The sequence below is a fragment of the Rousettus aegyptiacus genome, unplaced genomic scaffold (genome assembly GCF_014176215.1).
Source record: "Rousettus aegyptiacus isolate mRouAeg1 unplaced genomic scaffold, mRouAeg1.p scaffold_m13_p_4, whole genome shotgun sequence".
NCBI classification, from domain to species: Eukaryota; Metazoa; Chordata; class Mammalia; order Chiroptera; family Pteropodidae; genus Rousettus; species Rousettus aegyptiacus.
This window is the reverse complement of record NW_023416307.1, coordinates 101,530,157-101,557,183: the sequence shown is the minus strand read 5'-3', so window position 1 is coordinate 101,557,183 and position 27,027 is coordinate 101,530,157. Positions and strand designations below refer to the sequence as shown.

At 34.9% G+C, this 27,027-nt stretch overlaps 1 protein-coding gene across 6 annotated transcripts in view; it reads left to right on the top strand.

Moving 5' to 3' along the window:
• The window catches only part of MITF (melanocyte inducing transcription factor), a 208,591-nt gene that overhangs the window by 106,590 nt on the left and 74,974 nt on the right, over positions 1-27,027 (top strand). For 4 of the 6 annotated variants that reach the window (XM_036219870.1, XM_036219867.1, XM_036219869.1 and 1 more), the window contains one exon: positions 22,664-22,913. In XM_036219870.1, the coding sequence (XP_036075763.1) occupies positions 22,664-22,913 (250 nt within the window). Of the gene's footprint in view, positions 1-11,122; positions 11,208-22,663; positions 22,914-27,027 lie in introns of those variants that run through there. The other 2 variants (XM_016141502.2, XM_016141501.2) reach the window with 1 other exon arrangement.

Sequence of the window (27,027 nt, the reverse complement as noted above, 5' to 3'; positions counted from 1 at the left end):
AAATTTAAATTAAAATATATTTTGGTGGCACACAGTTCTACCATAACTGTGTATAGATTTTTTTCAAGTGCAATACAAATCTGTACATGAATCTCAAAGCATTATAAAGTTGGCTCCATCTAGTGCATAAAAGTATTTTACAGCTAGGGGCGGAAATCTGTACTAGAATACTCTTTTGTCATGGTACTTCATTATAAAATTAGAAAACAAAACAAAACAAAAGTCGACTATAAGCTATATTTGTGCCCCAGGAAATAACATCCCAGAAGTGACGTTCACAGCATGAGAGGAAAGGTCATTATATATTGAAACATCAACATCAAACAAACATGCCTGACATTTTATTCTAACTGCCTTGCCTTTTTTTTTTTTTCAATTGAAGGTCTTATTTACAGTCACTATCAACAAACATAGTGTGTCACTCCATTGTGATATTCTCAGCCATACTTGGCCAGGTCTTCATTCTTCCCGTATAGAATCATATCTTAGAGTCATGCTCATTATCCACACTTAGGAGTGATTAGGGCCAGGCCCACTTATTATGATTTCAGAGCCCTACATGATTTTCTTTATCAGACTGAAATTCTTTGTAGCTGTTAGCTTCTCACTACAATAAGAATAGGCCACTATTTCTGGACTGTGTTTAATCTTGTTTCCACTGAAGGATTCTGGCATGTTCTTTATTTTTCTCAATCATTGTTTCCCAATTTTTAGCCATACTCATGCTATCTTTATGACTTTGCCCCCTTAAAAAATTAAAAATGTATTTTAAAGGAGATGTTATAATAAATGGAAACCACAAATGGAAGTATGTGTAAATTAATATTATGGAATTGGAGGACATTGTTATTAGGTGTATTGTCTGGAAGAGCCTGAGTATGAGGTCTGAGCTTTTTTTGTTACAAAGGGCAAGTGTTGAGAGACTGAAGATATATTAGCATCAAACAGAGACTTTTTCCTGGGATGAAAGAAATTTGAAAGGGCCTTTCTCATTGAATAATTCCATGGTTATTTAATATGGAGTCTGTGTGTCTCTATTGGAGATAATCTTGTATTAACACACTTTGGGAAACTATGCTCAAGATTTACCATCTTTGCCAAAGGAAGTTTGTCATTCTCCACCAAATTTCCAAAAGTCTTGTTTCCCCTCCAAGCCTTTTCGAAAATTCTTTTCTGAGCACTTTCTTACTTATTCTTTCATTAGCATATGTAAATTGTGCTGATACTTGTGTTACCTTTTTTCCCCCTTTGTAACCACATTTTCTCATTCAGGGAAGCCTGCTTCTTTCCTTATCTGTTTGTTTATTTGTTTGTTTAAAAGTAGGGCATGGTCAAAAGTGGGCAGGGAAAGTTTCATAGTCAATTAATTAATCATTTAACCCATTGACAAATAGTTATTGGGCACCTTCTCTGAGTCTGAAATTATGCCCAATTCAAGAATGAAGAGGTGAACTAAACAGACATGGTTTATGCCTTCATGGAATTCAGTATCCAGTGTGAGCTGCTGGGTACACAAAAATAAAGAGGCAACTCCAGTGAAAGGTTCTAATTTTACAATTGGTTTACTTCTGTGATTGTTGGGTGGCTCACATAAATTTGGACCAGGGAACCATAGTGAGAGGTATGTGGCTCTGGAGTTTCAAACCCCAGATCTGCGTGTAGCTCATTAACATCTTGACTTTGCGCAAATAACTCACCTCACTCCCTATTCCTCAGCTTCTTTATTTAATAAAAGTGATTAAATAAACATGAGGCATGATATTGCCAATATAAGGTACAGTTATCAGTATGATGATATGATTAATTCTTTTTTCTCTGCTCCCCTTTCGTTTTTTAAAATGAAACAGAAACATAATCTCACTTTTTCAAATTTTCAGTTTTCTGCCTGGCACACTAAAAATAAAAATACATTGAACCTTGACCCAGTATTAGAAACTGAGCAGCTTATTAATGGGAATATCATTGTGGATGATGTTTAAAAATTGCAAATTTATACAATTTCCAAATCGTGTGTTTAAAATAATGAAAGATTTGAACAAAGTTACTCAAAAACATTTCCCTTATTAGAATCTAAGATTCATAATATATGTTGTTTAACTGATATGTTTCAAGCGTATTGATCAGTGCCTGAGACATAGAAAGTGCTCAATAAATATTTGTTGAATGAATGAGTTTTAATAAGAATATATTGATTTTTCTATCTTTTATTCGTCATTTTATCAATAGCTCTTAAAAATAAAGCAATATTATTTGATATAAGGAGCCAGATAAGCTTGAATGGGAGTGGTTTTTATTCTCTGCGTCTATATTAGGATGCTTGCCTGTAATACCTGGCAGGTAATTACTACTTAGTAAATGTTAAAGAGAGAATTAGGTAGCTTTGTTGGGCACTTTTAAAAATAACATATTTTATTTTCCAGTTGTAGTTGGCATACAATATTATATTAATTTCAGGTGTGTAACATAGTGATTAGATATATCTCATAGCGATCACTCCAATAAATCTAGTGCCCCTTTGATATCGTACATAATTATTATAATATTACAACTATATTTCTTATGTTTTCCTTTATATCTTCATGACTATTTTGTAACTACTGTTTTTTCCTTCTTAATCCCTTCCCCACTTTTCACCAACTGCCCCAACCCCCTCCCATCTGGTAACCCTCAAATGTTCTCTGTACCTATGAGTTTGTTTGTTGTTGTTGTTTATTTTGTCCTTTAGATTCCACAGGTGCATGAAATCTTATGACATGTGTCTTTTTTTAACTGACTTACTCCACTCAGCACAATACCCTGTAGGTCCATCATGAAATATTTTTTTCTATCTCTTTACTTTCAGTCTGTGTGAGTCTTTTAGTTTGAAGCGAGTCTCTTATAGGCAGTATATGTAGGGTTTTGTTTTCTTATTTATTCACCCACCCTGTCTTTGATTGGAGCATTTAATTCTTTTTCATTTGAAGTACTTGTTGATAGATATAGAGTTGTTGTTCTTTATTTATATGTTTGGATATACATTTTTTTCTTAAAGAAGTCCCTTCAACATTTCTGTAATACTGGCTTGATGGCGATGAACTTCTTTAGCTTTTTCTTGTTTGGGAAATTCTTTTTCTGTCCTTTGATTCTAAATGATAGCTTTGTTGGGTAGAGTAATTTTGGTTGTAATTAGGCACTTTTTTTTAAAGGGCACATGACTTAATATTTTTAAGCAAATATTTATTTTTCTTTTTTGTCACTTCATGGCAGTATAACTTGAAATTAAACAGGCTATTAATTTAAAATATCGATTATTTTGTTTTAATGTTTTACTATCTATCTATCTATCTATCTAATCTATCTATCTATCTATCTATCTATCTATATACACACACACTTAGATTATAGGCAAGACTCCCTAGAGTGTAAATGAAATACAGAATGCTAATGTGTATTGAGTTTATTATGATTGATTGGATTTAATCAACAGAGAGGAAGGATTTCTGTGCAAATATTATTTTTCTCATTTTAAATCCTGTCTGCTTAGCATAACTGAAACAGGATGTCATTAGTATAAGAGTGAGTATTGAGATGCTTTAGAGGGTTGGGAAATTTTGACTATTAACATAAATTTAACATAAGGTGGTCTATTTAACACAAAGTTGTTCAAAAGTTTTGCTTATTTAAATACATGATTTTCTGCTTGATTTTTGTATGTGCATATGTAGTAAAAATACAAATTAAAAACATAATTTGTAGAATGAGAGCAGAAGGTTCTCTAGGCTAGAAAGTTTTGTCTTTAGCTAAGACACCATTGTAAAGGCGTTGTTGGCAGTCCAACATCAGAAGAAGTTACCGATCGTCACCAACATCTTAGTTTTTAGTTATTCATTATGAACAAATTATTCACGAATTTCTCTAGACATTTTCTGAGTTTGTATATATTTGGAATCGGTACCTTCTCTTCAGAAATCACATTTCAAAAGCATCTTCACTGTTGTTTCCAAATAATAAATTTTATCTGCCCTACAACTTGAAGTTCTTTGAGCCTCCAAGGACTGACTTTTCATCCCCTACGGTATTCTGAAATAGAGTCCTTGTTCCTTGCATAATATTGATTGATTGCTATTTTTTTTGTAGGCAGTGTGTTAAGTACTTTTTACACCTTATCTCATTTAGTCACCACATTAACCTATTAAATAGATGATATTACCCCCATTTTACAGATGCAAATATTGAGACTCAGAAATTGTACAAGTTGCCCAAGGTAAAAGCTACAAGATGAATACGCTGTGTGGGGTATGTGTGTGTATGTGTGTGTCTACATTGTACCACCACAGTATGTGTCTTCAGTTGAAAAATGGAGCTAAGTTTATATCTGTAGGAGCAATATATCAGCTATTCATTCATATGTAAAACAGTGGACCATTCACAGGTTTGCTGTCCACAGGATGAAACCGCTGCCTTGGACCCTTACCACATCTTATGCAAATTGGAGTGTTCATACCTTAATTTGTTGACTTCTATACCACCTTCCACCATAGCATGATTGTCCACAAGAAACAGTCTATCTCTGCTTTCAGCTCAGTTTTTGAATACAAATGTTTAATTTACATACATAAACTACAAAGTCGAGCTGACAAAGTATCCCTTTCTTCATTACCTCTATCCCATTTTTACATTTTTCCCTTGGACCATAAAAGACTTGGGTGTTTTTTTGAGTTGTTGATGTCCTGGTATCTTATTAAGGGATGGAAGCTTGGGAAGGATTGATTTACCTTCCTTTAGCAGCCAGGACCTCAACTAATGTGGTCTGTGGGGGCCACTTCTAGTAGCTGAATATCATGTGGCTTTAACATATTTTAACATTTTAACTCATGCTTGGAAGAAGAAAGAAACTGATGTCTTAGATGATGTTAATGGTGGTTTACTCTCTTATTTCAATCCTTAATACCCTTAAGAAGATGGCAGAGACATCCTATGTACTTACTTGCTTTTCAGTATTTACCTTTGAAAAAGGTACTACAGTGAAAGAGAAATCCACATTTTTCTTTTTAAGCGAGTTAGGAAATAACCACTAAATTGGGAGAAAAACCCACAAATTTGAAGTCCTAAAGTAGAAGATTTTATTTATTGTGAAGTCATATCGTAATTTTGCACCCTCCTTATGGCAGCAGCATTATCTTTTCCTACTTGTCTACCTAGATAAGGAAAGTAAATGGCATTTTTACTAAGTTTGTCATTTGAAGAATTGCCTTTAAAGTAGAATAATCTCAGCGTTTCCCTCCCCAACTGTGTGTTATATCATGAACTTGTTTTATGTTGTAGGTTGTGGTTTGCTTATTACAAATACCTCATTGCCATTTATAAATAACAAAGAAATAGCCTCTGGATCATCTTTAATGCAGTAGTAAGTATTTCTTTTGAAGCGAACTGTAAGAGAATATCAAAGAGCTCAAGCTAGGGAATTAATGTGTTGTATTGATTATTATATTAAACGAAAGGCCAAACTATTATTTCATGTACTCTCCCTTCAATTGCTTAAAAATTTAGAATTTGGAGTGCCTCTTTGTAAATCCTGTTTTTATTCTCAGGACAGATATTTCTAAACAGTTTTAAAAATCATTAATTTTTCCCTCTGGATGTTTGTATAAGCATCTGAACAGTATTTAAATAATGTTGGCATGAGCTCAAATTAAGTTTACTTGAGGTCATTTTGGTCTTGTCCTCATTTTCCTTTTCAATGTTACAGGGCATCCTTGTGTGCCAGGTACAATGGGCAGTCTTTCAGAAGATGCTGTGTCATCATTGTTACCGGGAGATCTGTTCTTGGTAGTAGAAAAAAATAGAAATAAGATGGAAGAGATAAAGATGATTGAGTGGTACTGAACAGTTATTTCTGCAGATAGGTAGTCATTAAAATTTCCTTCAGTCAAGCTGTGAGGGGTTTAAAATAGAACTGATAGAGCAGTTCCTTGTAGCTTTGTATCCCAATACTTTATGGAATGTGACTTGTGTTTAGAAACTAAAACTTCCAAACAAAGAGTATATAATTGTGTCCCATTTATGCCTGTTGACTTCCTTCCTAATTAATGAAATGTCCCTCTCAAATTATGCTTTATAGACCCCTTCTTACCTGATCCTTTGCTCTTTTGTCACTCTCCCTTGCCTTCATTCCTTCATCCTTCCCTCCCTTCCTCCTTCCTTCCTTCCCTTCTCTTCTTTTCCTTCCTTCCTTCCCTTCCTTTCCACCCTTCTTCCTTCCCTCCCTCCCTCCCTCCCTCCCTTCTTCCTTCCTTCCTTCCTTCCTTCCTTCCTTCCTTCCTTCCTTCCTTCCTTCCTTCCTTCCTTCCTTCCTTCCTTCCAGAAAATATTTATTGAGTACTTACTATATGCCAGGCACTGAGAAAAAATAAATACAAAGGATTCTGCCTGGCCTCAAGGATAAAAGATATTTAAAACAAATGAAATGATTACAAATTGGGTTAAGTGCTGTAAAAGAAACAAAACAAACATATACTGAGAGAGCGAAAAAACAGAAGTAGGTGTTTCTACTTTAGACTTCCCTGGGGAAGAAATATAAAACCTCATCTGAAAGATGAAGAAAAAGCCATAGATGATTGGCATGTGTGTGTGTTTTAGGTTTCTCTAGGGTGAGCTCCTGAAAAGCTAACCCTCTTGCACCTTCCTTTTTGTCTTCCCCACAGCACTGAGAACAGTGTCTCTCACATGCTGAGTGAATCAATAAATGTTTGAGTTGCAGGGCCTTTCGGTGGCATCTTACTTTCTTTTGACTATTAGCTTAATGGCATGTGGAAAGAGGAGGGGATGTGTCTGTTACTCTTGAGAGTACTCTTTAAGTTTTATAACCACTTTAATGGTACTATTAATTACCTGATAATAAAGCTTTCAAGGAACATTTAAAGCATATCCACAGTAATTCCAAATGGACAGTTTAAAGAATTAAATTGTACAAGTAAAAGCCTTCTTTATTCAACAAATAAAGGGAGCTTACATTCTTGGGTGTTTTCCTGCCACTCGTAGGGAGGTAATTTACATAGAATATGTTATATATAGTTATATACATTATAATATGTTATATATTACTGGTTCCCAGGCCTGACTTTACATCAGACTTTTATGAGAATCTTTAAAAATATACAGAATTCCAAACCATACCCCTGGAGAGTTTCATTCAGTTGTTTGGGGAGAAATTTATGACATTCGTGCTTTTAAATGCTCCTGAGTTGATTTTAAGGGAGTGGAATGTGGAGAAGGGTCCCCAGGAGCTTCTGAAAGGAATACAGGTTTGGAGTCATTGGCCGGGGTTGTAGGAAACATGTACAGTCTGGGTAGATGCTTCCTCAGCAGTGTGGAGGAGCTAGTTGGTGGGACACTACAGTGCTGGCCTCATGATAAGCCCTTATTAACTACCATGAGGCTGGAGAGTGAAAGTGTGTGGTTACTGAAAAGACCAATGGCTGTCAGAAGAGAAGACATAAGAAAATTGCATGCTTTGTGGACAATAAAACATTTGACACCCAAGTAGAATAGGAAGAATTCTGACTGTGATAAAACAGTGGTTCTGCTTTTATTCAGCTGAGTTTTGGACAGGATAACAGGTAAAACGTCTTATCTCTTCTCTAACCTGTTCGACATAGTGATTGAATTTTTCCTTCCAAAAAGATTCCAAGGCCCAAATTTAGTATCCAAAGAACAAGTCGGCTCTCTCTTGGATGGTTGATAGTTTTAAGTTCCATTTTAGTCGAGGTCATCTGTGAAAAGGTCAGTAAGAATTTTGATGACTGTGGTTGATTTGCTGGAAATTGGGACGAGGGGTAGTAATTAAGATTTGAAATGCATTAGAGTACAGGTAATTTTATTTTGCGTTCAGTGTTTTACTTTTTAAAATATTATTTTTTCCTTTTCTCCATTATCATAACTTGGTTTGTGTTTAAATTTAGGGTTTGTATATGTAGGTGTGTGTGTGTAGGGGGTGTATACATATGCATATACATTTCTACATGCACTTAGGATGCTCATCTAATTAGTACAAATGTGCACAGGGGAATTGCTCACATATTATAGATAAATTCGTTTTAAAGGTGTTTATTGAATATCAAGATGGACTGTTCTGTTAGGTTCTAGGGATACATGGTAAATCAGACATGGTTTACCATGTTCCTGCTGCTCAGAAGACATTCATTGAGTAATTGGGTGACTGCTTGAGGACCAGTATTTTAGTATTGGGGAAAAGTACGTAATATTTCATGAATTTTATAGATAGAGACAGATGTGCCCATTTAAGTCAAGCTCTAGTCCATTTTCTGTAAGCATTTCATTGCTTGTCCAAGAAGATTCTCAAAGAGCACTGGTATAATATAGAACTTTCTAAAATACCATTAATAAGTTGAACACATGCCCTTTAAAAGTAATTTTATTTAAACACTTATATAAATGGTCAATGGCTTTCTTTGGGTGTTGTATTGTTCAGGATAAAAAAGTCAGGCGATATCATTGTCTGAACATGCCAGGGGAGCATTTGGCACCATACTGTGTCCTCTCCTGGAAAGGCCGGAATTGATATCATTGGTTTCATGGTCAACATTTGAGAGCCCATGGAGGGTACATATTTTTCTGTGTGTAAGCAGAATAAATCAGGATTTCAATTCTAAAATGTACCTGGGTACCTTGTAACTTAATGCAGTTCCAAATAGTGCCCAAGGTGGGAAGGAGTCTAGCTCGGTGTTTTCAAACATAATCTGTTAAAAGTCTGGTAATTTTCTGCCCTTTCTATTTTCCTTGATCTTTTACTTCCTCTATTTCTGGTCAATGTGAATCCAGGTTAACAGGCCTAACCATGTCATAAACATAAGAGCTATTTTTCAGTTGAGAGCTTTATTATGTGTCCGACTATGCTTAAATCACATTACATATAGCCCCTTCATCTTTCACAGTAATGTGTGTGGTAGCCACTTAGCATTTCCCCTTTCTCAGGTGAAGAAATGGGTACATGGAAAGTTTAGTAATTTGCATAAGGTTGCAGAACTAGTAAGTGGTGAGATTTCAATCTGGACAATTTAATACCAGAACCTGTATTGTTAATTTTTATGCTGTACTGTGCTAGTGGTAGGAGGGAGAGAGTTGTGGTTAGTTGACAAAGAGAGTACTGTAGCACCTTAGTCATCTTTTTACCCAGTACCAGCAGAATACCTGCCATGTAGGAAGTAGTCAGTAACTGTTGGTTGCTGTATCAGGGACCTAGATTTCCCACTTCACTTTTATTCTTTTTACATATTGGTCTTTCATTTTTCCATTAGTCTGCCTACTTTTCTCCACCCCTTCTCTCCCCTTTCCCCCTCATTGCCCCACTCCCACCCATGAGCTATCATTGCCTCCTACCAGGACCTTGCAGTATCCATAGCTGGTCTTGCCTTCTCCAGTTGGTTCTCCATATAGCAGCCAGAGGGACCTTTCTAAAAATTCAAATCTGAGCCCATTGCTCTCCTGCTTACAAGTTCTCAATAGTTCCTGCTCATATTGGATGAAAATCAACTACCTTTCCATGGCCTCCCAGATCTTGCATGGTCTGGCCTTGGTTGATGCTTTGATTTCATGGATGCCGCACTTTCCCATCATTTTGTCTTCTAGCCGCAATGGATCTTCTTTCTAACTTCCCACCCCAGGGTCTTTGCAAATGTTGTTACACTGCTCAAATGACTCTTCTTCTGTGCCCTTGCTGTACCCCCTCAACTGTTCCCCAACTCAGATCTCAGCCCAGATGTCTCTGCCTTAAGGGAAGCTTTTTTTGGGCCTTACATTTTAAGCTTTTCCAGCTTACTGTAGCAGTTATCACATGTATTATTATTATATATGAGTGATTGTTTGATATTTGTGTCACAGTAGACTGTAAACTCTCAGAATTTATACAGTATCTGGGACATAGTAGGTATTCCATAAGTATGTATTAAACAAATGAATGAATGAATAAATGAATGAAAAATGAATAAGGAATAAAAAGAGCCAGAAATAGCTTATCTGAGACTCCTGGCTGGATGTTTCCTTTTATTAAAGGGAACCTTAAAATGAGATCATTTCATTATATTATAGCATTTGAGTCTAATTATAGCTTATAGGGGTTGCATTGTTTTCCAGCCGTTTACTTGGGAGACTCTTAGGCACAGAGAGGAAAAGTAATTTGCTCAGGGTACACGGCTTGTCAATGTCAGATGTCTGTGCCCTGACCTTTAGATTGTATGTAGAGAGAAAGATGCATATTTTCATAACACTGTGGGACATCTTTGGTGTGCTAAGTCTGTAGGAGGTGCATCAATATTTGATAATATTGATGTGGTTATGTTGGAATTTTAAAGTGTCTTTTAAGAACATGTATTTTTTTTTTCCTTCTTGTATACCAGTGTGTTCAGAATTTAATTGGATGGCAGTCTATGAAGGCACTGGTTTACATCCTAAAGCTGTGTGTGTTCTAATAGATGGTACCCACAATTAGAAGCAGCTCGTGTTTGACTCCCACCAGGACTGGTCAAGGACAGTCCTTCTTATATTCTTGGGGTCTGAGGGTAAGAAATGCTGTCTGGATCTCTAGCCTGTCAGCAGGAAAGCATGTTCGTTTATCAGGCTCTAGTTCCAAAAATGTCTGTTAACGGATGCAAAGCAGCTAGAGGTATGTGATGAGCTGATGCCAAGATCTCCCTAACTGAGAAGGGGCACAAGCAACCCCACAACCCTCCTTGATTCTGCAACTCTTGTCAAGTGTTAAAAATTCACTGGCATGTGAAATTACCTCTCCTTTCAAGTTCTCTAATAACAAGCAGCCGCCGCAAGCCTCACTCGGTACCTGCACTCAGGAGGGCTAAGTAAGCATCCCAAAGGTGCTCGTCTGGCTGCTGGTTGGTTCCTGGCCAAGCCTGGGTCCTTGCGTAGCCCCCTTTGCAGTGTGAGGCAGCATTTTTGTCCTGCAGGTACAGTAGGTACTGGATTAAACAGGTCTGCTATTGCAGACAGACACCAGGCACCTTTCTAGCAGGAGCTGTGTTTGGATTGGAGTTTCCAGGGCCTTATCAGGAGCCACCCCTAGTGACACAGCCAGTGCCAGAACTAACTTTGACTTTCACTCTTCGCCAAGGGCTTGCAGAACACCTTAAAGGAAAAAAGATGGAGGCGCTCAGAGTTCAGATGTTCATGCCCTGCGCCTTTGAAAGCTTATATCTGTAAGTGAAGTTTTATTCTGGAAATAATCCCGGGACCACTTAACAGGAGTGATTTTTCTTTTAAGGGGGAGGACAGCCAGAGGGAAGGTTTTATTGGGAGGTAAAAATACTAGAACTGTTACTTTGTGACCATGGCTTTAATTAGCTTGAGCTGTAACCTCTAAGAGGTAGATATGACAAGGAGAACAACTAATTTGTGGGGGGAATCAAAAGATAGCCCTTTAGATTTTCCTTTTTCTTTAAAATTGAATGTTGGTCTTAAATTAATGCCAAAAAATGACTGCTTAAAAAATCTGAGAATAGAGCTTGATTTAAGATTACAAGTTAGACTGCAGTATAGCTTCGTTATGAATTAAAAAAGGATTTTCTTCAGGAAAAAGAGTATGCTTAATAGTAACATTTGTTAAAACTGCCCCATTGCAGACACTTTGGATTTTTTGCTCTCTCCTATTTTTTCTTGACTGTGGAATAGTAGCAGTAGCATTAATAAAATCTCCTTTGCATTTCTGTGTATTGATTTTTTCCCCCTCCCTTCGAGAGGAAGACAAACATTCAAACATCAGAATCATCTGCCCAACATGTAAACGTAGAATATGTTTAAAACTGTCAGTTTCAAAGAAATACTAAAATGGAGAATTACAAATGGATGATATCTCTCCCTACATTCTTTAACATTTACTTTTAATGTTAGGTGATAAGATTTGAAAACAATGCTGAAAGCTGTGTCCCTAAGTGAATAGGCATTCAAGCAAATCACCTTATGCAAAAGCCACCTCTTGAGCTTAATAATTATTTACTGAACGTTCCTGGGTCATGAGAGAGGTTCTGATTAAGTCAGAAATGCATTATGTTCAGCAGCTTGTGAAGGTGTGTTTAAAGACGGCAAGAATAATGGAAAAATACTAAATGTAGCAGAATTATTTTGAGAATTTGATTCTTAAAAAAATAAAAATTCTTAGTTTAAGTGTGGTTAAAGTTCATAATGTTCAATAGATACATCTTTAAAAGGTCTTATAGAAGCTTTTAAAATGATTTCTAATTTCTTGTGTTGTTTTTGCTGTATTGAGTTTGCTGTTATAAATGTTTTTCATTCTGTATTTCATTAAAACAGTTTACTTATCTCTGTAAAATGATAGAACATTTTCATGAACAAAGTATATATAATTATGTATTTAAAATGTCATTATGCTAGAAATGTTATACATTTCTACTTTGTAAATCAGATAATAGTTAGGGAGGTAATAACCATTTCTTGTGATTCATACACCATAAGAATGTCCTCTATAACCTAATAATTTTTAAAATATTAATTTTAAGCAAATTAATAGATGTCATGTGGCTAAAACATATTCTGATGGAGCATAAGTACAGTGGTGATGTCACCCTTGAATGTACACCCAAATTTTTAATTTCAACTCCTTTTGCTAAATTATTTTGAATTTTTTGTTGCGGATAACAAATACTTGCCATAGGAGCATGTTTCCCTAGAATTTCTCAGAATGAAATTCTTATCACATATCTTTGACAAAACTTGTTCACTGAGCTGTTGCCCATTAACTGCTTTGTGCTTGTTCTTTTAGGGAAGGCACACACTGTGAATTCATTGTTTCTTTTATATTTTCCTCTAGGAAAGCAAAGGAACCATAGCATAAACAGCAACGTTCTAAGAGTTTTCACTTCCTAGAAAATAACTTGTCAGTTTTCACTAATTTTGAGATGGTAAGATGCTCAGATGATGCCAATGCAGAATTTAAAACATAGCAGAGAAGAATTCATTGCCTAACTTTTACTTGTCTACATGGTGTGTTGACCACCATTCCCAGTATCTTACCTATGTTAACACATTTGATTCTCATAATTCCTCAATGACAAAGGTACTTTTGTTTTACCTCCATTTTTTAGATGAGAAAATTGAGATTTGGGCAAATGGAAAATCCTGCCCAAGTCATATAGCTGAAAAATTATAGGGCCAGGCTTTCAACCTAGGCATACTGGCTCTAGCGCTTCTGCTTTTTTCTGTTATGTTCTATAGATTTCCATTTAACATATTGAGTGAATTGATGTTTCTTTCTCTGCTTTTTGATTGATGGGTTTCTCTAATGCCAAGATTTCTGAATTACCCGAACTATATAATTTCAGCTTTTGAGGGGCCGCATGTAGTTTAATGCTACAGTATTTGTCTGTCAAATGTTTTTCCTGTGTCATATTCACTGTTGATTATGAGGCAGTTGTTTGGAGCAGGGGAAAACTCTGTTGAATATATACATTGATTATAAGATTTGTTCTGACTTGGAAAGTCTTAAAATGTGGAAGAAAAGTTTTTCTTAGAATTAAAGAAATACAGCTCTCTTTAGAGCTCAGATCTCCTTGGAAAAATGTCTTATGTGTAACTGGATGATTTAAGCAAATGGTTTGACTAAAGTTCTTCCAACACTAAGGTTCCAATATTATCCAATTTTCTGAGGTGAGATATTTGTTAGGATAGAGAAACCAAATTTGCCTATTGAAGAGGTATTTATCTCATCCTCCTATGTGCCAAATATTTTTCTAGGTGCTGGAAAATCTATATATGAATAAAAATGTAAAAACTTTTATCCTCATGGAACTATCTACCAGGTCATGAAGGACCAGGTATATTTCAACTCCATCATTATGTTCAGGGCCTCATCCTCATGGTCCAAAATAGCTGTTGGAGCTCCAACTATCACAGCCAAATTCCAGGGGACATGATGGCAGAAGGTTCAAATAAAGGTGTATCTCTTCAAGAAGAATTTCTGGAGGTACCATATAACATTTCTACTTAAATCTCTTTGACAGAAGTTAGGCATGAAGCCAGTCTAGCTCCTAGAAAGCTGGGGAATGTTATAGCATTTGGCAGAATACCAGCCAAAACAAGGAGGAAATAGGAAAATGGATACTAGATTACTTGAGTTGCGGCTCTTAGGCTGAAACTTTGGTACTTATTATTTTGTTTTGTTTTTTTTTTTCAGAATAACTAATATTTTCTAAGACATCAAAAAACCCAGCTGTGGTATACCAGAACACATCAAACTGGCTTAAGCAAAAACGGAGATTGATTTGCCCTTGTAAACCAACATCTACTATCTAGGTTTATCAAAGGATCAGGGGTGGTTTGATTCAGATTCTCACTGTCATCCAAATATCGACTTCCTTCTATGTTCTTCCTTCTCAATTTTCCATTCACTCTTTTAACTCACATTACTGTTATATCTAGTTTGGCTTTTTAAAAAAATTTTTTCCAGATAGGCTCAGGAAGTTCCATATTTACATTCTACATTCTACCATCTTTCCAAACCTTAGTGTGAAGAGTTATTTTACCCCAGTAGTTGTTGTCAAAGGCATGACTCTTATTGGATCATCTTGGAGCAGAAGCCCATTTGATGCATATGCTGATTGGCCAAGCCTGGAGTGTATTTCTGTATCTGGAGTTAGTAGCACCACCATAACCTCATAAATGAAAGTGAAAAAGCTGTTTGTTAAAAGTGAAATCAGAGTACTTTACCAAAGGAGTGGGACCGGATTCTGGGCAAGTATGAATAACATGTGGACCCCTGTAAATCATCACTACTATTTATAAGGCTGCCTCCTACACCATGACAGGTGCACCCATTCGCTGCTCCTGAGACCACAGTTAGTACTTCTGTCTTGATTTCCACACAGTATTGCAAATTTGATAGATATTGCTAGACATGTAGTAATTGTTAAGTGATGGCAGTCTAAGGCTTTTGACCCTTCTCTGACCTGTTATAATGTCTAAACAAGAAGACAAGAGCATATCCTATACCTGGAGCAGTTATTTGAGTAAGTTTAGAATGGTTTTCTGTCTTTAAAAAGATCCTACCAATTACTTTAATGCTGATGTCTGAATTCTGTCATTAGGTTGTCAAAGTTTTGGATTAAAGAAGTTCTTTCTTTTAAAATACTCTAGGTGGGGTATCATGCCATGTCATATCAATTATATATACTTTATAGTGAATGAATTTTTGGAGTCTTTAAAAACATGTCAGCTAGGTGTACATAGAATTCCATAGTTGGGCAGAGTAAGCAAGAGTTCTGGAGTGTGGTCTAGTGAAAGGAAGCTTCATATGAAAGACAAAAAGCTTAAATGTGGGGCACCTCAACTTCATCTGCCTTTTAGCCTTTTGATGGTTTGACTTGCAGAGACTATTTCTTGAAGGGAATTGATGCCTGTAGTGGCATCTGTGGAAAATGGAGATCAGTTGTGGTCATAAAATGAGGAAATGATATCCTCATATCCTTGGTTGAAAATATGTTTTAGTAAGAGATTGACATTCTCCTTAACTGGAGTGTATAGAATTGAGAAACTTTTTGGGAGTGGTGAAAATAACCAACTTAAAAAAAATCTGATAGTGAAAATTGCCTGGAAGACCATCGTTCATATACTACAGAGGTCTCTTAAACATTTTTGTTCTTAGCTCTTAGTTAAAGAATTTTTTTCAAGCAATCTCAACGTATTTTATTTTACTTATAAATTGGATACATGTGCTGCTGTACTAATATCACATTATATAACATGTACAACAAAAGAAAATAAAAATGAAATATATATATCTATATGAAATGTTCTATTTTTTCCTTTCCGCACCTCCAGAGTATCATTCTTTTGTACCCTCTTGTGAAGAATATTGATATATTGGGAGTACTATTAGAGCTTTCTTTGATTTTGATCTAATCAATCAATTACTGAGATTACTCTCAATGGTACCTGCTGGAGGTCCAGCTTAAAGAATATTATTCTTGAATACATATGGGGAGTGTCCAAATTTTATCAACTAAATGGGGTCAAGGTGTTGAAAAATAAAGATTTCAGATTTCAACTTATAAGTTATTGGTGGTTCTTACTTTTTGGAATGTTTTCTTCCTTTTGTATAATTAAAGATACAGTGCCCCAGAGGTCAAAAGCACTGTCCCTTTTGGACATCACGATAGCCCTCATGTCGAGCAGAATGTGGCCTTTGGAAAACATTCAAATATCTGTTGAAGGAAAGAAGAAGAGAAAGACAAGCTGCACTTTGCAAGCAATTTTTATTTTCTCTGCTCCAGAAACCGGTAGTAATTATCGTCTGAGCTGGTAATACTACCCGAAAATGCTAGAATTTTGGGAGGTCTTTATTTTTTTCCTTGATCACTAAATCCCAAGGGTCATGAAGACAAAAGTCCAGAAGATGTAAATTTTTGATGCCAAACTGTGAAATCTGTAACTTTCACATTTACATGAGTTATATTCTCTGCTGCTTTAAGTAAACTGACAATTTCTTATTTTCTTATTTCAATTTCAATATTTTCTTATTGGTACTTTCACCATACATGCTAAAAAAAATTAAAAAGTCATGCTTCTATTTACAGTGATTACTTTGGAAGGACTGGAAAGGTTAGGATAATGGAGGTGCCGATCATTCTGAAATGTTGTTATTTTAAAAAGATATATCCATTTACCAACTCTTTAGTGATTTATATACTTGGAGGCACTTTGAAAAGACTCCTAAGAATTTCTTTTAGCTGACAAAACAAACTCATTGGGGACAATTTCTATAGATTCAGACTGTATGTTCCTTTTACTTATGATAAAGTAGTTGTCTTGTAACTATAAAGATCCACTGGCAATTTCTAGACTGATATTTTTGTCTCTTTGGGTTTATAGCCCATTTGGCAGAGCTGAGTAGTCCTCCCCATTCCATTTCATTCAACATGTTGATTTCCTTGTTGGAAGGACTCTTCAGAGCTCTTGTCAGGCTTACTGGAGGTGGGGATGGAATGTGAATTTCCTCAGACATGGAAGAAAGTGTTCTAGTCTAAGAATCAGACGTGTGGGTTTGTGTACCAACTACTACGAAACAGGTGCGTGATCTTGGGGTGTTTGACTATTAGTTTTCAAGCATGGCCAGGCATCAGAATTAACTGCAGAATTTTTTGTAGACATATCGATTCCTGAGACTTACCTAAAGTGAAATCAATTTCTAGGGATAGAGACTGAGCATTTTTATTTTAGAGAGCCTACTCAGCTCATTTTGTGACAGCCAGCCTTTTGTATTTGGAAATGCCTATAGCTTAACCTATCCATGACATAGCTTTCTCACCTGTACTGAGTGAAGTTAATATTGTTGTCCCTTTTTGTGTCTCCACTGTGGATGTGAACATCAGCCATTGTGGTTTCCTGTATAGAATTACATTGTACCCCAGTGAAGGCAAATGCTAGGCTTTGAGCTCTATCAACTGAATGATTATAGTGAAGATTAATTTTTTTCGGAGAAAAATGCTAGGATTTTTATGTCTCGTGAAATAATTGCAGGATAAACTATCTTCTCTCTCCACTCCTGAAAACTTTGTCATGTTCTCTGAATTAAATAGGGATTACCTAACCTTAAAAGACAAATCTCTTATGGTCCAAACTTGCATATAGGCTTATAAAAATTGCCTTCTTACATCGGGAAAGAATTAGCATGTTCATGATTTAATACTATTTTTTACTACTAATTTTTGAACTGTGTTTCAGTTTATTGGAATATGTTCCAGTCACTTAGGTTTTTACATCTATTACAAATTTTAATCCTCATCACTGTGCCGACAGGCAGATGTATTAAACATTCTTTATAAATAAGGGAAATCGAAGCTCAGAGATGGCCTAACTGAGGCATGACTACAGGTTAGTAAGTCACAGAACTGGATTCTGCCTGAGGAAATGATGAGAGGAAGTACAGGGAAAAGTTTATCAGTTCCTTCAGCCTAGAGACTAAATTTCAACTGACAGCAGTTTCCTATCTGGGATGACTCTGATATGGAGACCAAAAACTGATTCTTAGGTCTGCCTAAGGAGTTTGGCATCATTGTCAAAGGTGAGGAGTGTTCAGGCAGATGTCATTTGGATGCTGGGGTAATGGGTTGAATGGAATTTATGATATACTTAAGTGGTTAATAATGATAGTGGAATTAACCAGAATATACCAGATAATTTGGAGCGCGTGTCCGCATACCTCTACCACCACAGAGAAAGGAGAAGCTTTGAAATTTAAAAAAGTAAATTCAGCCATTGGGGTAGGAACTCAGATTACATTTAGTGGCTACCTAGCATCCATAGTGCAACTGTAGGTTGAGCACTTTAACTTAGCTAACATTAGCTCACTCAGTGAATGCAGTACCTTTGGGAGGAGCATTTTAGAGAGGCCCAGAGAAGTGGAGTGGCCCTGTAAATATCACCGTGCTCGGCAATGACTGCTAGAATTTGAGCCCAGTCGATGGCCATCTCAAGTCACTGTTGAGCAGTTCCCAGTTCTCAGGGAAGTTGCGTGCCTGGCTTCAGTAATTCAGATGAATGCCAGTAAAAGCATTTTCCTCTTCTTCAACTGGCTTTCAAAGAGTAATTTCTTATGATGAGATCCATACCTGCCCATGTGGAACTAGATAAGAGTCAGATAATCTAGATAATTGACTTAATTTTAAGGCATCTCATAAAAATTATATGACCATGCTTTAAACTCTATGAGATTAGAAACCAGGTATTCCCAGCACCTGGCACAGAGGAAACACTCAACTATTTGTTGAATAAATGACCTTTACATAATCTGATTAAAAGGAATCAGACTCATGGAATTAGTATTATCTAACACAGATAGAGTTTCTTGGGCCCTGGATGAGTTCAGTTAGCTTTTAAAATTAAATACATTCATTTGGACAGCTCTCTTTGCTTGCTATTAGTGTCTAAAATATCAGGTCTTCATTTTAAAAATACACTTTGTGGCCATCCGTAATGGTCTCATGTAAACCTCGATTTTGAGTTAAAAACATTATGCTCATTTGTCTTGCTAACATTTGGAAGTGTAGATATCATTATTTTTATCTTTAAGGTGATAATTGCAGATTCAATTATTTCTATGATAAAAGGATGTTTAAAAGATTGAAAGTAAAGCTGAGAATCTGGAAGTCATCTTAACAATATAGAAATATTCCGCAGGGAGTATGTGCAATGAAGTGACTACAATCTTCCTTTGCACATTTGTGTGTGCGTGTGTGTGTGTGTGTGTGTAGGGGGGGGAGATTTATTAATAATGTCAATTAGCGAACCCTGCTAGCTTTTCTTTAGTGGGATTTTCATTTATTTATATGGGTCTACTGTATAAATACGTGTTTTTTTTTTTTCTGATGAGGTATTTTCAGTAAATGCTTTAAATTATATTGTTGTCGACTTTAAAGTTGGAAACCTTAATGTAGTTGATAACTAGTAATTTTAATTTAAGATGTCTCAAGAATGTTCTACTGTTAATTGAAAGGATTTTTCCCTCCGTATTACAGCCAATGGCTTGTCTTGAGCAGCTAATTAGTGCGATTATTCCACAGCTGCTTTTGCTACAGCACAAAGGTTTGCTCCTGTTTTTATCAAAAGGATCAGCCTCTCTGGGAATGTTTTAACCTGACAGGCTTTGAATACTAAGACCGTTTATTTATTTATTTTAAATACTCCCCCACCGCCCACCCCTTCTCCCTGTCCTTTTCTTGGTTTAGGAAAATACATTTTGGTTTTGAACACATACTCAAAGTGGGAAAGTATGTTTTCTTTTGATGATCTTTTAGTAGAACTTAACCTGGTGAATAGATTATTTTGAGTAATGCCTAAGTATTCTTATTGCGTGGATGATATTAAAATCATAAGCAGGGTATCAAGATTGTTCAATCTGTGTGTGTCTGTAGGAAACTAAAGGAAAAAGGATTTAACTCTTCTGGGAGGCTAAAGACTTCCAAGTGAACCATGCTGGATTAGTTACTACTTTCCCATCTTGTTCTCAAAATATGGTCATTGATGGATCCAGTCTCCTTTCTTCTAACCAAATGGTGACTTTGGTCATTCAAGTCATTCCTTCGTGTTCTTAAATTAGTGTCATTTAAAAAATCATTACAGCTTTATTTAGTTTAGGGGAAAAAGGTAAAAAAAAAAAAAAATTTACCTGTAATTCTACTCCTGCTCTGGCAACTTTGATTATATAGTCCTTGACAGTAGTGTGTGTGTATTTGTGAGCATACACATACCTTACTTATTTTAAATTAGAATGTAAATACATTTTTGAATCCTACTTTTAATTTACTCTTATTATATACATTTCCCACTTTGCTCTGTAGTTGTGTAATTAAAAAAATAATATATTATCAAGTTCATGTATCATTCATGTATTATAATTTACTTTTTAAACCTATTTTATGCTTAAAGATTTTAAATGGTTTTATTTTTTCCTCAGCTTTGGTAAGATATAATTGACAAAAAATGTGTATATTTAAGGTATATAATGTGATGATTTAATACATGTATATATTATGAAATGATTACAGTCAAGCTAAATAATACATCCATCACCTTACACAGTTGCTATTTATTTTATTTTTTGTAATGAGAACAATTAAGATCTCTCTTGGCAAATTTCAAGTATGTAAAGCAATATTATTACCTATAGCCACCATGCTGTACTTTAGATCCCCAGAATTTATCTCATAACAGAAAGTTTGTATCCTTTAACCAGTATCTCCCCTCATCATTTACTTAACTATTCTCATTTTAGAGTTAAAATCTAGTTGGTTCAGAATATTTTGCAACTTGATTATAGATTTGTAATGTCAACTTTTCTACATTTTGACTTATTTTCATAGGAAAATTGTCTGCCAATGAAATTTTTGAATCAAATTGTATGAACAATTTTACAGCTTTGGGTAATATTGTTAAATTGTTCTCAAAAGACTGTGATAATATGTACCAACAATGGCTCAGAGTAACATTATCATATTTTTTCATGTAGTGAATATTTTTTAAAAATTGGATCATACCTTGAATATTATTTTGCATTTGGAGTATTATGTAGTTTTTATTCAGAACAATAAATATATTTCTACACCATTTTTAATGGCTGCATAGTATTATATTATATGAACCTATCATAATTTACTGAAACAGTTTCCTGTGGTGAGTAGTAAGTAAACTGCTAGCATCATTTTTATTAGGTAGTTTTCTGGAACTGTATGAGGGTGAAACAAACATTTGTTCATTCTTTAGCATGTTCATTATCTGCAGAGTTGAAGGTTCTTATCTTAAAGGAGTTTATGAGGATGGTCAATGATTTAAAGTCTTTATTTTGACTCATTAAAAAGTAAAGACAATAATGGGATTTATACTCAAGGATGGAAGCTAAAGGTGCTTTCCTTGAGCAGTGAATATTTTCTCAAATGTTACTTTTTTCTGTTTCCAGGTGCTAAGGTTTTGTACTGTTTGCCCGAAACATTTTTTTAGAAAATTTTATTGCTAGAAATAAAAAATTTAATTTTCTAGATTATAATCATAGCAACAGTGACTGTTTATTGAGGCAGTACTACGTGGTGCTCATCGTACTAGGGGATTTATGTGAATTAGTTTGTTTATTTATTTAATCCTCACAAAAATTCCTATGAGCTATGGTTTTAAAATATAATGATTGCAACAGAAATTTTAAAAACACCTCCTACTTTTACAAATGGATAATTGAACAAAAAACTATTGCTGTCTCTTTTTTCTGGATATGGTAAAGGCAAAGAGAGGTTTAATAATTGATTGATGTCATAGAGCTGGCAAAATAAGCAATAGAAAAGCTTATTTAGGAAAATTAGGAAGTCTTTTTAACTTATGAGTAACATTTAAGCATTTTAAATAATTTTGGGGAGAGTTAAATCCCAAAATCATTAAAAGTAGGCCTCATGGGGAACTTGCAGAGTGCATGTAGGAGAGGGCATAGCACCATGAATCTGAAGAAAAGATGGTACAAAGAAAGCCGGGCAGAGAAGAATTGGTTTGTCAGACCAGCTTGTCTTCTGCCCTCTTTCCCAAAGACTGAGGTTGAGTTCAGTGTTAAGATTCTGGTCCAGATGTTTCTTTCATTAATGATTTTTACTTCCCATATCATAAAAAAAAATTCCCCATGACAAAATTCAGCTTTTCTTTAAACACATCTGTGTTAGTAAACATTTTAGACATCTACAGGGAATTTGAATAACATAAAAGTAGCTATTGGGTTAGATTCAGTTATAAAAAAGCAAATCAAGCAATTTATTTTTAAATGTGGAAATCTGGGTGCCATTAAGATGCATCGCTTCTTGGCACTTCGTATGACGGCGCTATATTTGGTGGTGATGAGTAGTAAGCGGTATAAAATGTCAAAAAAAAAAAACAATTTAAGCTGCAAGATAAAAATGCCTAGATGTAATCAAGCTGACTTATTTTAATTCAACTACTAATGACTTCAGTCCTGTCACCTCTTGATTTTCAATTATGTGGAGTACTATTCTGCAACTTGATTATATTTGCACAAGCTCATTTCATAGCTTGGTGCAATTTAGGGTACCCCAAAATGCAAATGAAGGGTCTCATTAGGAAACTAAATGTACATTTTTTTTTGGTTTTCCCACAGCAGTTCCGAGGAGCATCCTGGGGCCTCCAAGCCTCCAATAAGCTCCTCCACTATGACATCACGCATCTTGCTACGCCAGCAACTCATGCGTGAGCAGATGCAGGAGCAGGAGCGCAGGGAGCAGCAGCAGAAGCTGCAGGCGGCCCAGTTCATGCAACAGAGAGTGCCTGTGAGTCAGACACCAGCCATAAACGTCAGTGTGCCCACCACCCTTCCCTCTGCCACGCAGGTGCCGATGGAAGTCCTTAAGGTACGTGAGTGTTGCTCTTGTTGGTTGGGCCAAGCCCTCTTCCAGAACATTTTCTAGGTGTTTTATTTATCTGAACATGTATTTGGTCAAATTGACCTATCTGAATCATGTTTGTCAATGCCAGCTCCATTGATTTCTCCATGGCTTTGTATTCTAAGACAGATGCAAACTCTCTGTAAATGTAATAGTAACAATCACTAAATGGGGGAAGAGTGTTGATGTTCCATGAAAAATCACAAGTAGGAAAAAGTGTCCGTTGTAACGGTATCTTTCCATCTTACTTTGAGAAAGTTTCAAAGTGTACAGGTTATCTAAAATGAGCCTCTTCTAATAACTTATATATACATTGTCCCCCAAAACATTTCATGGCCCTTCTTTAATTTTCTTCTTTATTTAGAAAATAATCTTAGCTATAGAATCTGACTCTTTCAGAAAATCTCTTCAGTTATAAAACTGTAGAAGAGATTTCTGCGCTTTAATAACAAGAGTGCATAATCCTTTAACTGAAGTGAGTTGTCTGTTTTGGGTCTTTTTGATTTCTTGCTGGAGTAGAAACTGCAGGAGCTTGTTAGTGTCATTCTATCAGGGACATATAGCTTCCTAATTATAGAGAAAATTGTAACAAGTCTAAGAATAGAATTCCATCTCACATATGTGTCCACAGACATTGGGAAATAGTCCTTATTTAAAGATAAATATTGCAACTCTTAAATATGACCGATGCAAGGAAAGTTAAAAGGAAAGTAAGGGAACTTCCCTTAAAAAAAAAATTTTTTTAACCCATTCACCTAATTGATTCATTCTGAAGAGTCCCGAGTGTTACTGTTCATTAAACAATGTGGACTTTACACACCAGTGATTCATTGTTCGTCTTTGCATTCATTCGTGTGCTCAAAAAAATATCTCCCATTATTTAAAGTTTACTATTAAAACAAATAGAGGGGATGATGTGTTATAATTGGGGAGCAATATATAATTCTTACTAGGAAGTAGGAAAGAAATTCTTTTAAAAAAATTTTAAGTCAGTTTTTATTTGCAAAGATGTTTTTAAAATGTAGTGATGAAATGATGAAACTTTTATAGAAAAATCAATTGAAATCCTATTAGGACAAAAAATATTTAAACAGTTTAGCATAAAATTTGAGACTACTGTGATTGAAGTTCTGGATATTGCCACAATTAATGAATATTTTATCTTCCCCTTGCCCTCAGTGAAGGCAAGATCTTCCTTCGGGATTAGATTATATATTAAAACTTTCTGTTCTGCTTGGGTGAAGTTGACAATCACTGTTTTTTATAGATTTAAGACTTATTTAAGACAAGTTGTCATCTGCTATTTACAGGAATCATAATTGTTTTGTCTATGCTTTAGGTTATTTAAAGTTGTATGAGTTAAATAATAAAAAGTGGAGAAATCTGTTTTATTCACTGCAATAGTCAACTTTTTAAATCTGAAGGACAAATTTTAGAAGAGATGACATAGGTTTGTGCTAGTAGTGGATTATGTCCAATTCAAAGATAATATTTCATACTATATTAAAGTGTATTAATTGAAATCAGGAGTCCTATTAAGGCAGTTACACCTATCCCGTGGTGGAAAAATTATCCAAATGCAAATGCTTTGAAAACATTTCCATATCATCTTAAAAATGGACATCATTTTTAAATGTTTTTATTACTTCAAATATGTTATTTTGACAATGATTAAAATTAAAATCTATAATAAATGGTTTGAATAATATACCCATTTTTCTTCATATGTTTCTGTGTCCTGATAATACTGTGTGAGCTGCAATCCTCACTTTATGTCCAACGTTAAAGCACTAATTAGTTATTAGTCCTGGGAGACTTAATGTAATCAAAAGGAGCAATTGATAAATTTACATTTCATGTTGAATACAGTTGATCTCTATTTAAGGTGTGCATTTTTATACTTAAGTTATATAAAGTAGTGAAGTGTGCCATAAAAATGAAGAAACAGAATTGTTGAAATAGCAGTGAGGATTTGCATCCTTAAGTGAAAGACCAAATAAAAATATATGATTTTACATGACAGTCTAAGAATTTCAAATAACAATTTTAAGGAGAGTATCATATAAGTGATTGCTTTAGAGACTTAAAGACTTGATACTTTATAGAACAGTTTACATATTTTCAAAAGTTTTGTGTATGAAAATATCAAATAATATTTATTATAGAAAAGGGAGTGAAATGTGGACTGTTTTTCTCTTCCCTTTTATAGTTTTTAAATTGTAAGCACAATTTTTTAAAATAAATGTTTTTTATAATGCAAAAAGTTAATTTACTTAATTTTGGACAATTTTTCTATGATTTTACATTTTCAAAGAATAAATAATATCAAGTATACTAATTGAGTGCACTAAGATACAGATTACATTGAATAAATATTTTCTCATAGTGCAGCCTGATTAAATTCTTAATTTAATTTTTAAAGATTTAAATTGCCAGAATGGAACATACCTGCTTCTCAGTTGAGGTAGGTGTGTACAGTCAGACATATTAGCATGTGCTAGAGCATCCTGGTTAAATCTCTCTATCTCCTACTGGTTTGTAAGAATTTGATAGAAGATCACACACATAAACTCAGGTTACCAACATTATACTTATGAGTGGGTGGAATGACTGATTTGAAAACTAATTTAGTGTTTTTAGGTTAATTCCTTTTTTATTTTAAGCAGAGTTATGCTTAAAAAATATGAAGTTTTATAAAGCCTATTTAAAAATTGTTCTCAACTTCAGGGAAACTAAAGTCTAATCTCCTGAATTCATATTAGAGGTCGGAAATTTGCATTGCTTATTCTTCCTGTGATCATCGTTCAGTCTGTAAATTTGTGAAGGTTTGCAGGATCAGTATCTGGTTTCTATAGTGATTTAATTACTTTGTAGCTTTATTTCTATTATTGATTTTCATGTTGGGTTATATGGAATGATTACTTTTATCACTATATATTTACATATTAGTGGGATTAAAAGAACCCTACTCAACTGAGTATTGTAATTTAAGTATGCTTTTTTTTTATCATAAGTTAACCAATACTTGGAGTATGTAATGCATTTTTTTTGCATTAGTGAGCATACCTTATTTCAAATTATGAATTAGTTTTAAAAAGTCATTAAACACCATTAATGAAAGCGATTTCTTGTACAGGCTGGTTTTATTGACATAGGAGTCATACAGACCTGAGGTTTGAAATTTGATCTAGCTTCTATTCAAAGAAAAGCAGAGGAACCAGGGATAGACCTTGTAGATACATATCAGGTCTCATAGCTAAAGAAGCATAATGTATCAGCACTGTGTTATTGTCTACACAATCATCAAGTATATCTTTTTTACTGTCCCATCTCTCTAATTGACTGATTATTGAGGAGCACCCAGTTGCTCTGACCTTGGACTGGCAAGTTCATCAAAATTTCTCTCCCTACATGGACTTCGATAGCTATAGCTTGAAGATATTAGCTTATAGTTTGAAAACATTTCTCGGGTTAGAAATTTAAAAACAAGGTACCTCTCTGGAATAGATTGTACATAGAAATTTTCTGTTCTCCTTAGAAGAAAGGTTATATGAATTTAAAATAAACAAAAAAGATTTTAACTTCAGGATATTTTCAGTAGTTTGAAAGAATTTATTTTTTAATTTTTCTTTTTTTTTCCCAAATCATCTCAGACAATCCAAGAAGTTGGGCAGATTGCTGCAGAATTAGAAATGATACTTTGTGCTCATCAAATACAGAAACATGTTTTGCCAGGGTCCTAATGTGGCATCCCGTATGGATAGTTATTCTAGGGAGCCAGGATGGAAGTTCTTCCTTGTCACCCTGTTCTACACCCAACATTCCTTAAGATTGGGAGGGTAAGGATAGATGACTCAATTGCTGATCTTTCTGTATAACTTATGAAATATGCCTGGTGTAGAATTTTCAAGGTGTTCTTTAGATATAATAAAGGAACTCAACAAAGGGTGTGTGCAGTTACAGATGGGTTGGTGGGTTACAGATTAGCAGAAGGGACTACTCCCACACCCAACTATGCATTTAGATTTTGTTCCTGATTTATTTAGCCGGGAATATAGAACCTGATTAGCATCACGGTGGC